At 29.9% G+C, this 13598-nt stretch overlaps 1 protein-coding gene across 4 annotated transcripts in view; it reads left to right on the top strand.

Moving 5' to 3' along the window:
• LOC139492027 (PR domain zinc finger protein 1-like) overlaps positions 1-13598 on the top strand; it is a 116891-nt gene that overhangs the window by 80819 nt on the left and 22474 nt on the right. For 3 of the 4 annotated variants that reach the window (XM_071280082.1, XM_071280081.1, XM_071280079.1), the window contains one exon: positions 12466-12632. In XM_071280082.1, coding sequence (XP_071136183.1) covers positions 12466-12632 — 167 coding nt within the window. Of the gene's footprint in view, positions 1-7016; positions 7149-12465; positions 12633-13598 lie in introns of those variants that run through there. The other variant, XM_071280083.1, reaches the window with a different exon arrangement.

The following is a 13598-nucleotide window of genomic DNA, read 5'->3' as shown; positions in this document are numbered from 1 at the left end:
GTTACTCTACACATCAATAGGAAAGTTCAAAATTACATATAACTGACCACAGAAATTACAAATTTTATTGTGCAGTACAACAAACCGCATAAACCACTAATTTATACCCTACTCCTTTTAACTCGTCTTTATGCATACTATAACAATATAATCATTAAAAATCAAATATTATTTGAGGAATGTGTAAAATAAGAGCAATATCAATTGTTGAATCATTTACATTTAAATTGTATGAAATTTACCCATGATTCTCTGATAATTACCTATCATTCTCCGGTCCTTGTCATTTAATTATCTTTTCGATGATCATCAATTCGGTTGACCCCAATGTCACTCCAATCCGTTGAATTTCAACCATTAGAACAATATATCTTCACTGATCAAAACTTAACGTGCATGATGCACGATTTCTTTTCGGTTTGATTTCTAGTATTCATCTGATAAATTAAAAAAATATCTTTATGTGTTACAATGAGTGGTCAGTTATCGGTGATTAGAAGAAAATCAGGGTTTTGTTTTCACCATTAAAGAACCCCCACTTTGCTATCAAAATATATCTAAGTTTTATCTGCGGTTTTTGATCTATTAAATGAAGCTATGGTTTTGTCATGCAAGCTCCTATTGAAAATCGATGAGGCAGGCAAATTGACTATTCACACCAGTTGAGCAATAAAAATGAGAAAATATAACAATTTGAAAATCTTTTGTAAAATGATTTGTGATCTGTTTATATAATGATATTTTCAATTCTATTTTTATTGTTTTATTGCAGTCTTTAACCAATACTTTGTTACAAAGCCAAATCTTATCTTGTTTTGATAGTGATCGATTTTAAGGACTGGTGATTGGAAATAAAAAAAAAATGTCTTATTTTGTGAAAACTTATTTGTTCCCTTCATATTTTATGAAATTAGATAGACATTGCACAACAAAGGAAAGGATAGCTACGTTACAAAATAAATATCATTTAAGGAAGAGTCTGTGGTCTTGTGGTCATGAGGTCTATATATAGATATAAGAAGATGTGGTATAAGTGCCAATGAGACAACTCTCCATCCAAGTCACAATTCATAAAAGTAAATAATTATAGGTCAAAGTACAGTCTTCAACACAGAGCTGACGGCTCACACCTAACAGCAACCAAAAAAGGGCCCCAAAATGAACTTTTAATAGGTACCAACCTTCACCCTTATATTAAACAAAAGTTGACATGACTGTTTTTATTACCATAGCTTTTACTTTCAATAACTGAAAAATAGTGAAAATGCATGTTTTGTGCTGTTTCAATTAATATGAGACTTGACTTATGGTATAAATGAAGACTTTAAGTGAATGCTGCCACCAAGATTATGAAGGACGACTTTTAGTAAATGCTGCCACCAAGATGTCTTTTGTTTATATACGGCCGCTGCATGTCTAATTGAATTGTACCCCACATTTCCTTTCCATTCATAAATAGAACAAGTATAATTCTATAATGAAGACATGATAAATAATTTAAGACATTCAACTTTTTTCAATGGGTTTTAAAAAGCCATCAAATAGTTACATAAAACTGATCTACTTGTGTCATAGAAGAGTCATAAATAAACCATTACCCTATTATTAAACATTATTTATGATTGTTATTTTTTTTAACGATTTTATGACTTAATTCATCATTACTTAAAATTTTATATCATTTCTTTTGATAGTGAGATTTTTATCACTGGTTTCAAGAATTGAGATTGTTTCCGCGGTTTTGTCAATAAATAAATGTTTTTGCCCTCACTTGAAAAATATTGCTAAATATTTAGTTACTATCTTTAAAAACGATATTTTTTCCGCTGCTCTTAAGTTTGAATAGGTCATAATCCGCAATTTAATAGAAAATCGGCCACATAATGATCAGAAGTGAAGTGATGTTGAAGATGACCGTGGACCGTCCTACATTAGTTTCTATGGAAACCTTATCTATGCCACAGAAAAAAGTTTTATTTTGATTGAAGAGAAAATATGCATTACACCTGAACTAACGCTTTGTTTATTCACATGGCGGAAGTCATAAGGCTCTACGATGCTGGATACTTTTTTATCCACTTATATACTACTTGTCCATCAGGTCGACTTGTATATTTCACTTAGATACCAGGTAAATTCCATACAGGTAAACGTGTCCCTTAGATATCGTGATATGGAAAGTTGTTGAAGATATAATATAGAAAATCGGCAGTTTGTCAGAGATTGATGCCATGCTGAGGATGAGAAACGTGGGCTTGGCGAAAGATTATTTCGTTGTCAATTTTTATCTTTTTATTATCATCAAGTAAGGCTAATATTAGAAATTCATATGGTTTTTTGTAGACAATAGGATTGAAACTAAGATTAAATTTGTCATTTTTTTGTTTAAAGTATCTAAACTAGGGAAGGGAAGATTATATCAAGTAGGCTGACTTTATTAGGAAATTTACAAATTGAAAAAGTTCAAATTTTGAAATTTCGGACAACACAGCATGTCCTTTTTTTTGCACTGCAGAAATTGTTGGCTTCACACTGTTTCCTGCTTGGGTTGTTGTCTCCTTAACACTTTCCTTGTTTCCATTCTCAATTCTATGCTGATTAGATTCTGGAGGTACTCTGGTTTCAATGATGTTTGAATTGTTCTATTAGCATTGATAGATTTTGAAGGGGAGAGGGCATAGTAGAGACCCCTTATCCCCTAACTCCTTTTTTCCTGGACTTCTGATTCTTTGTTTTTTCAAAAACAAAACAAAAAATATTTTTTGAATACAGTCTTCTAAAAATTAAACTTATAAGATTAAATTTACTTTTGAATGAAAAATTTAAAAATCAGAAAAATACATAAATCTTCACAAAGTTAATAAAACTGAAGGAAGCATTACTATGATATTGACCTGTGACCTTAGTTCTTTACACCACCTGGTAGATTTGGATTATTGTATAAACAAACACATTGAAAGTGATTTTGTGATCTTTAAATACCTGAATAGAAAGGAAATCAACGTGATAATAACACAGCTATGTTTGTATAGATCATATTAGGGAAGATAAAACTTTCAATGTTGTTGAGGAGGTCTTCATCAGTTATCAATGGATTACGGTCAATATTGACGGTCGGAGATCTTCAGATTAAATGTGTTGGTGGTCATTTTGTCACTGACCATAGCGTCTGAATTTACAACTAGAAAACAATAATACATGATTATTTATGAATAATATAATTCATGTACATCTTTGATTTTTTTTTTTAAATTGAAGTTTTAATCTTATTTTGATGGGTTTTTTAACAGTATTAAAAATGTCCAGTGACAAATAGTTCATGCTGTAGATAAATTAAATGAAACAAATCTTATATTATCATAAATTGGTCAGGATTAGTGTCTTTTACACTGTTCTTCATCAAAGTTCTGTAAGTTCTTCTCACACTGATCTAAAAGACCTTACTACTTTATTTGTTAAAATTGTTAAACTTTTTTTCATTATGATCAGTTAAGCTTTTTCTTTATATAATTTTTTTATCAGAATAATTTAATTGCTTTTTTTTTGGTTAAGTTGCTGTTTCATTAGACATATATGCTTCTGTTTCTAATTCTATCAATTGATCTGGAAATAATTTTTGTTTGCATTAATTTTAATGATTGATTTATTGATTGATTGATATTTACTCCATGTCCAGTGACAAATATCTCATACATATTCAGAACAATTAACTTTATATCTTTAAATTAAGATTGCAGCTGTGAAAATTTTAATTTTCTTTTAAGGAGAACTGTAAGGGAACCTTGCAACTGTTTCAGTGAAAGCGTAAACTGGACTATAGTTCTAATTGACACATTTTTTATGCTGTGAATAAAAAAGAAATAAGTATGATTTTACATTAAATATGATTGAAAACTTTCAGTCTTTTCTTAAACTTAAATTTGGTCCAATTTCTTATTTCTGAAATTGAATTATATAGTTTTATCAAGGCTGTGCTCGAACAAAGTCACGACTGTTTCACTCCCGTTGGCCACAGTCCTCATTGTATATGTATGTTTTTACTCCAACTTTTCAATTTCATAACAAAGAATTAATATTTGTAAACAAGGTCTTCCGCTGACTTCAAAAGCTGTTAAAAAATGAACAGCCAGGAAAAAGTAATTGAATTTCTTTTTAAAAAGAAATAATTTTGTATTTTAATGTTTACCCACTTAGCGTATAATCATACAACTTTATAAAAAAAAGGTGAAAGTTTTTCAGAAAAAGGAACATCATGTTTTTCTTATGAATGGATACAAAATTAATAATTTATATTTACTTTTAATTGAAAAGAAAGTCAATATTTCAGTTTTCTAACAAATCTCGGAGAACAAGACCTTCTTTATAAAAACTATGAAATTGTTGTATTTTTGCAGGTAATGCACTGGCTAAGTCAACATTCACGGATGACACTTTATAGGTTGTTCTCTGATTCTGTTTTCCCGCACCGTGTAATTTTAGATGTAATGCATTATTAAGTCTGGCGACAATATTCAAATAAATTTCTATAGGGAAAGAAAATGAAATTCATAGTCTGCCGTATAATTTTATAAATATATGATTTGCTGATTTTATGAAGAAGTCTATCAAATTAAATTTTATCCGGAATGAAGACTGGCATTGTAACTTCATTCACTGTAATTATGCTTTCAGTGAAAAATTATAGGCATAGGGGGATGATTATTTTTTCAACAGATTTTTTTTCTTAAAAATATTGCAATTACTTTTTTTTAATATTAAAATGTATAACCTGTCAACACATATATTAATTGCAGGTGATATTTTTTTCAGTTATAATTTTTTTTTCAATTTTAAAATATTTTGAATATAATTTGAAGGTAGGTTAATATTTGTAAAATTTGTTTTTAATTTCACAATTTTCAAAATTCATACAGTTGCAATCATAAAGATATAAATGTGATTTATGAAAGTTGCGATTTGGGTTATCATTTTGTCTATGTCAGCAGGGTTCAATTAAGACACCTTTATTAACTACTCAAATCAGCAGGGTGCAATTAAGACACATTGTTATCACTGAAATACATGAACTTAGTGTATTGAAGAGAAAATCACCTGTCTTTCTTTCAAGTGACCAATCAATGACCAGGATTGACCACCCACTGGCCAATGTTGACAGGGATGGCAATTAATATGCCAGCTTTCTTTAATAAATCAAAAATTGAAAATGTCTGACATTCCTTTTTGATTGACAAGTTTTGATTATTGGTTCAGAATATTTTACATATTTTGATTTTCAAGTAATGAGTTTGAAATTGAATTTAAAATTTGGAAATCAGATACCAATATTATGATTGGAAAGTCAATAGTGTTTTCATCTTTTTGTTTACCTGTTTATTTTGCTAAGCAGCATATGTATATACCTTTACAAATTCAATTTATCCTAAGCTTGAATTTCTTCTCAATTTATTACTGCCATATCAATAAACCATCTAGTTTAATTATAATTTTTATCCTTTCTGAATTTTTCTACATTCTCTTCATTAAACACATGAAACATTTGCCACTGAACATTAAACAAACAACAATCAAGCATTACAAAAAAATGTAAGTGCCTTCTTTACTAAAACAGATAACATATTTTATAGTGTAGAAAAAAAACTACCTTTGTTTGCTTTGACTAATTGATTGCGAAAAACAAAGACTAAATTTAAGTAAAGAATAAATAAAAGCTGAATTTATTTAGTGGAGTAATTCTCTTGAACTTTGGTCAAGGGGTCAGAAATCAATGGGTTTTAGACGGATGGCTTTAAAGAATCACACAGGTGTTTAAGCCAATAGATAATACCTGTTTAAAAAACAGATAGGTGGGATACTGTTTAGATTGGCGACTTTTGAATTCAACAGCCCTCATGGATTTCTATCTTTTCCCTTTCTCAGATACTTCGACTATAAAGCATATTTTAAAGCGTTATTTTTAATGAAAAATTAGGGATAGTTTTTTAAGGAGAAAAATTTATTGATTTTTAAAATAAATTGAAACAAAGGAAGTTAAATCGTGATGTCATAATCCCGTTAAATCTATAACATTGGGGGATTTAAATGAATTATCCAGGATACCTAGAGTGGATTGCTGAATCCGCAGTTGTTTACACTGGTATTTAAATGATAATAAATTAGCAGTAAAGTCCATGATAAAAAGTTATAGTGAGTTTAAAATGATTCAAATAATGGAGAATTGATAAACATTTTGATAAAAGGCTGTGAAAATCATGGATAAAAGCTGATAAATTCAAGCCCTGTCAAAACTTGGGGATAAAAAGAAAAGTTCAAGTCCACGTTGAGTGATAGAGGAATAATAAATTTATCTATAAATTTTTATTAAATTAATTTTATGTTATTCTATATTTGTTTTTAAAAAGTTAAGAATATTTAATACTTGCCATCTTTTAATCTAAACTCTTTCATGCACATTTAACTGTTAATTTTATTCTTAAACGAAAACCATGTCAACGCCCAGTGTTTATTACATTGAAAGCGAAAAAGTTAGGAATATACTTTATTTATAAATATTCCTCCTTTAAGTGTTTAAATACAATGAACTATGACGCCTTATATTAATAAATAAACATAATTCTTTGAATAAAAATGAACAAATCAAGGTTGATTAGCTTCCTTCTACTTCTAGTTTTACTGTAAATAAAACACTAGGAGACCAATAGGGGGCGTGACCCATCAACAGTTTTGTAATTATATCAGGTTAATTAATTTCATTTCATCAGCCAATCCAATGATCAGTTGCAGCCACAGACAATTGATTGCTTGCTGTGAGAATTATAGATCGAAACTGATGCCTGCTGAAATGTACATAATATTTGCTATCATTGAGAAAACGCCCACTTTTATTGAAATCCATGTATGAAATATTTAATATTAAACATAATCAATGTTTGAATTGTGATTTCTCAGATTTTTTTCTTGTTTCTCCTTTTTTAAATAAAATAAACCTGTCATTGGGAGATAAAAGATGCTGTGTAATAAAATTGTCCCAGCCCACCTGTAGAGACCCAGGTAGATAGAGGCGTACCTGTACAGGTAAAACAATAGTACAGATTGTGTCAAGATGCTGTACAGAAACTTTCCTGGATTTAGAAGAAATTTTAGAATGAACAGTAAGAAAATTATATTTCAAAATTTTCTTTTCTTTTAAATTTGTTTAAATTATTTTGGCATATTTTAAATTACTTGATTTGAAGATCTGTTAAGTTTATGGGGGTATATCTGTTCCTCCGTATGAGTAAATGTAATTAGTTATTGTCTTTAATAAGATTATTAAATGTTGTAAAATATATTGTAATGTGATTTTTCATTGTGTTTAATAAAAAAAAATTTTGGTAAAAGGTATTAATTTTCATTGTAGTTGAGTCTTAATTATTATAGCATAATTAACTTTTTGAAGACAAATGGAAAATCTTTTGAAGTTATAAATACTTATTAAAATCAAACAATAAATTAAGATAGTGATAATTATAATAAAGTTTGAAAAGAAATTAGATTTCTCAATTTTTATGGGTTCAAATTAAAAGTATTAGAGTCGTCAAAATTTGACTTCAATTAAACTTAGTATTTCATATAATTTTCATTGTAAATTTATTGACTAAATAGTGTAACAGCAAATTATTGAAATAGAAAAAAAACACCCTTTTATGAAGAAATTTTATAACGACAAATCAATGGTTGATTATTTGATATAAATCTAATAGCTTTTCATTATTTTTTTTCTAATATTTTCACATTAGTTTTTAATCTTATGACGATCTCTTAGAACAATTGCACAACATGTTGCCCACCGTAGAGGGAAAAAACGAGTGCCACAATCTGTTGCTGAACGCTTTCTTTGCCAATGACATCACTTTATCTTATCTAGTAGTAAATTAAAACTTGTTTTAGTTTCCATTATTAATTTTTGGTTATTGACTGTATCCTTCAGCTGGTACCATATTTAATTGATAATATCTCACCGATGTAACAAAAGTGTGTCCGTGCTCAAATTAATCTACCATTTAAGTATTTTTCATTGATTGCGGGGGAAAAATGTTTATTTTGTTGCACAAGTTGCATAAGTTTTTTTAATTCGTTTTTGTTTTCCATTTGGTAGATTTAAAAATATAAATTTCTACGCAGTTAGTTGATACAATGAATCTGTGACCATTTTAGCAATAAAATAATTTACTTTTCCTAATCATTGGGGCCTAATTATAGGATTTAATTTAAATTTACTTTCAAGATAAAAGAAACTGAATCTGAAATAAAAACTAAGGGTCAAAAGATATATGATTAAATATACTTTTGTACAAAAAGAAATTTTAGGATTTTGAAATTTGGTCCAAATGTATTGCCTCCATCTGTTGCAAAAGGTGTGTCTAACTACCCTTTCATGCATCCAATTTAAACTCTTTGTTGCGCTACTGTTTCTTGCCATAATTGTGGTTATACATTTAATAGCATTCTTGGCAATGTTTGCAATTGCCCTCTCTTTCTCAGTGAGGCTGACTTTGCCTTTCTTATTTGGAGCCAACATTTTAGTCATTAACAAATCTTATATTATTTATAAATATGTATTATTGAATTTTTCTGCTATGGAAGTCTTATTGGTTATTTGTGTTGGTTTGCTGTCACAGTTGTTTTTGTAACAATTTCATAAAACTTTTATGAGTGTCTTTGAGTTCTCATTTTGCATATTTGACTAGGAAAACTATAGATTTGTGGTTTTTGCCTATATTATAATATCTAAAGATAAACCTACATGAAATTGGTAATTATTATATAATTTCACTGCTTTTTTTCAAGAAAAATGAAGTTTGATATTTGAGTGAAACAGACATCGTCCCTCCTTAGAACCATAAAACTAGGTGTAACACTGCAGACAATCTTTATCATTTTTTACAATGATAAAGAGAAAACAAAATGAGTCTTTAATAGCTTCCAATTTTAAAAGGAAGGAAAATGGTTAATTTTGGAAAAAAAATTAGATGTGGGGTATGTCTCAATGAGGCACCAAACCAACTACATAAATAACCAAAAAAAATCTAGTGGTAAAAATTTACAATAGACAGATATGTTTAACAATATATCAAGCTATTGAAAAAGAAAAAAAAATGATGTGAATGAGTTTAGTAAAAAGAATCAAAGATCTAGTTTATTCTCCTATCCATATTGATTTGCATTTTTATCTGACAGAAACCAACCAAATATGGCTAAAAGGAGTTAAAGGGTAATATACCAATGAGACAGCAACCTAAAAATAGAAAAGACAGCAAGGGTCATCTGTTTAATTTTTGAAAATTTAGAAAGCCATGATCTGTATATCTTTGGGGGTTGCTGTCTCTTACTCTGGTTAATATTTTCCTACATATATCCATTGATTCATAAATTTCAGTAAAAATATAACAATAGGATTTATAAACAAGTACACATGTACTCAAAGTCAGAATCATTTGTATGGTGTTTTAAGGTAGTGATGTTATATATACTTCAATGAGGCAGTAACCCAATGACAAAACCAAGACATTTATATGTCGACATTTAATTGTATATTAATAATAACCGTTTCACAAATGATATCGGATATGTTCCTTACGTCGTAACTACAATCCCCTTCCCTTTCATGAATGAGCACCTGAGATCACCCCTAGTTTTTGGTGGGGTTCGTGTTGTTTATTCTTTAGTTTTCTATGTTGTGTCGTGTGTACTATTGTTTGTCTGTTTGTCTTTTTCATTTTTAGCCATGGCGTTGTCAGTTTGTTTTAGATTTATGAGTTTGGCTGTCCCTTTGGTATCTTTCGTCCCTCTTTTAATAGGTATTGTTGCATGATTTTGGTCTTTATTTTCAGACATTTTGTATCATTGTTTGACTTTGCCCCTGCCCTTTAAGTGGGTATTTCTGACTTTAAATCTCAGTCGACTTTGAAATTCAAATTAAATTCAAGGAGAAAACTACTATGCTGAGAGATAAAAATAGTCATTTTTGTTTTTAAAAATTGTATTATTGTTTGTTTTTTTGCCACCTTTTTCTATGGGTTACTTTTAAATCTCAATCAACTTTGAAGTTTAAAATGAAATCCAAGGAGTAATCTAGCATGCTGAGAGACAGAAATATAATCATGAAATAAGGCATCTCTTTTAGAACTAATAATAGTTTGATTAGAAAGTAAAAACTGACAACTTTTATAGCAAATGCCTTCATGCAGATAAGATAAAATTATCAAAATTATGATCGTTTATAATTGAAAGATTGAAAACTTAAGTGAAATATAAAAATGTTTATCATAGAAAAGTTTAATTGCTTGTTTTCTTTGGCAGATTTAAGATGAAATAGATGTTTCTTTGACCTGATGAATGCTTAAAGGTTTTCTCTGATATTTTTATGTCATGTCTAGCAGTGTGAAATAATCTTTTACAATCTTTCTTCAATTTTTTTTTATTATTTCCTGTAACTATTTTTTTTATATATCTGTCATAATGGTATCAGCAAGAAATTTTGGTTTAAATCATGTTTAGAGGAGAAGGTTTATTAATCTTAATCAAAAAAACTTTTAATATCTGCCGTGCCAAGCTCTGGTCAGGATAGGAAAGGTTACAGACGCTTTATTAAAAATTGTTTTAGCGCTGATAACTTTGGACCTGTACCTGCAGAGCTTTCGCAGATAAACAGTGAAAAATTACACATTAACGCGATAAAATATGAAATATTGTAATCATCTGACACAGATTTTGATGAGTGGTTGCCCATTTTTCTTTTCTGCAAGTAAAAATTTGTCAGTTAGTTACGTTGAAAGTCCACAAGATACAAGTTAAGTGTTATTTTTGAATGATAACAGTTTCATTTCGTGTCTAAACTGGCTGGTCGGAAAGTGTTTGCTTAAGATACTGTCCTATCTCCCTCTCTGTGGGCTGCAGACTCAACATCCTTCACTGATAAAAATAAAAATTGACCTTGAAAACAAGGGGAGAAAACTCTGGTTTATTATTTTCTTAACCTTTTTGGTTTCTTTCAGTACATGATATTTAATCTGGATGTACAGGAAGCTGTATGTGTAAACTGTCAAAATAATTCCTAGAAATTGTTTCAGTATCATTTTCCCCCTTTTTAAAAGGTCAAGACTTTCAGTGAAGATAACCAGTGAACAAATAGATTGTTTGCTGATATTTATGATAAGGAACAATGTCAAGATATTTACAACATAAGAAACTTGCTTTTTTGTAAAAAAACATTTCTTTATTTTCTTGTTTTTGTTATTTGTTTGATATATCAAATTAACCTCCCTATTTCTGGGTTTTAAAAAAGTATCTTTTTTCGTCCACTAATTAACAATTAGACTCAAGGACGCTAGTTTTGCCTATCTGTACAAGGATTCAATGACTGTAATAGTATATTTGACTTTCTATATCTGAAATAGGGAAATAGAATTATGAGCTCACAGGGAAGAAGATTGCTAAGAACAAATATTATCCAACACTTTCAGCTTTCAAAATGAAATTATGGAGAAGTTTAGTAGTCATTTTACAACTTCCCTGCGGGTTAGGTGCATCTACTGTTCTCAGAAAACTCTTTGCTTCCATGTTAAAAACAGGTAGGTTAAAAATGTTAACATTTCTTTCTTTTTACTAATCCAAAAGCTTTGTGCTTTGGAATCATAGTGTCCAAAAAACTGCATCAATGTAGTTCATTCTTAGAAAACTCTTTGCTTCTAAGTTTACTCACGGAAGGTAAGCTTTTTTCTTTCTGTAGACAACAAATAATCATTGCTGTAAAAAAGTAAAGTGTAAAAAAAAAGTGGGCTTAAAAAATTATATTGCAAATTAATTAAGTTACTTTTATAGTTATCAATTTTCATTGAAAAAGTTTTTTTTTATCAATTAAGTATATTTTTTTGTGGCTTTATCATTTGGCTCTTATTAGAGTGACTTGAAATTTATATTTTTATCAAATTTTTATATTTGTGGTTTACCACCTTCTGGTAATATCCACAAAATTGGTATCTCAGGAATTATACAGAAACCACAAACATTTGATGGATTAAAGGGATAAATGTCAATGAGACAGCAAGTGAACAACAGAAGTAGATATAGTATGGTCTACAACGCAGGACTGCCATTCACATTGGATGTGATGTTCATACCAGCTGAAGGACGCCTCCAGGTGCAGGAATTTCTCGCTACATTGAAGACCTGTTGGTGACCCTCTGCTGTTGTTTTTTATTTGGTAGGGTTGTTGTCTCTTTGACACATTCCCCATTTCCATTCTCAATTTTATTCTCAATACTTGAGGTAATAATGTTACTGTACATTCCTTTTCTTCTTTGTATTGTTGGGTTACTGTCTCATTGACATATACAAGTCATCTCGTTTTGTATTCACATCTACATGTGACAGGGTTGTAAAATTATGAAAATTGATTTACAAGTAACTGTTGTTTTATATTTTCAGATATGGACGATAACTGGGACATTTCTAGTTTAAAGGAAGACGACTTTGAAGAATTTTGTGTTTACATTGTCCATGACAGAGCCTGTGAAAGAGTCTGTCCAAACAGAGCCCAGGCCTCACTTCCAAGGAATCTCACTCTTAAACCCTCACAGAGTAACGGTGCAAATGTAAGTACAATATAACCTGGTCCCTGGTCCTCTTATACCATACAATAGACCCCAGGCCTCACTTCCAAGGAATCTCACTCTAAAACCCTCACAGAGTAACTGCACAAATGTAAGTACAATATAACCTGGTCCCTGGTCCTCTTATACCATATAATAGAGCCCAGGCCTCACTACCAAGGAATTTCACTCTAAAACCCTCACAGAGTAATGGCACAAATGTAAGTACAATATAACCTGGTCCCTGGTCCTCTTATACCATATAATAGAGCCCAGGCCTCACTACCAAGGATTATCTCACTCTAAAACCCTCACAGAGTAATGGCACAAATGTAAGTACAATATAGACTAGTCAGTGGTCCCAGGTCCACTTAAACAATACAAGAGACTTCAACAGGCATCAAATCACTTTCATGAAATCTCACATTTAAATCTTCATAGATTGATAGGACAAATGGAAATACAATCTAGATGAATTACTGGTCTTATACCATACAATAAACCCCTGCATAAGTCCGTATTTTGTTCACCTTAGAATGATGGGACTTTGACTTTCTTGTTATAAATTGGTCCCTATAATATCTGGACCCATACAATAGACCTCCATCCTCACTGGTAAGTTACGGGGGATAATCTTATACTTAAAATTTACTCAGTAAGTGATGTCAACACTTAGACTCTAAACCTGTAGTATTTATAAAAATGAAATGAGGTTCTTCATGGGTAAGTCTTCTGTTTTTTCTGAAATATTTTAGGCAAAGTTTATTATCTTCTCTACTTTATATTTTACTTTTTTTTAATTGATATATTCTCTATTCTTTATATTATAGAACCCCGTGATTATCTATTCTTATTTTTTTAGTCAACCATTCTCGTTTTGTTAACACCATCAAGATTCTCTTATATTAGTGAAAGTGAAAAGCATGATTAATATCTGTAAAATAACACTTCAGAACTGTTCAATTTCCT

The sequence above is a fragment of the Mytilus edulis genome, chromosome 10 (genome assembly GCF_963676685.1).
Source record: "Mytilus edulis chromosome 10, xbMytEdul2.2, whole genome shotgun sequence".
NCBI classification, from domain to species: domain Eukaryota; kingdom Metazoa; phylum Mollusca; class Bivalvia; order Mytilida; family Mytilidae; genus Mytilus; species Mytilus edulis.
This window is presented reverse-complemented; position numbering and strand designations above follow the sequence as displayed.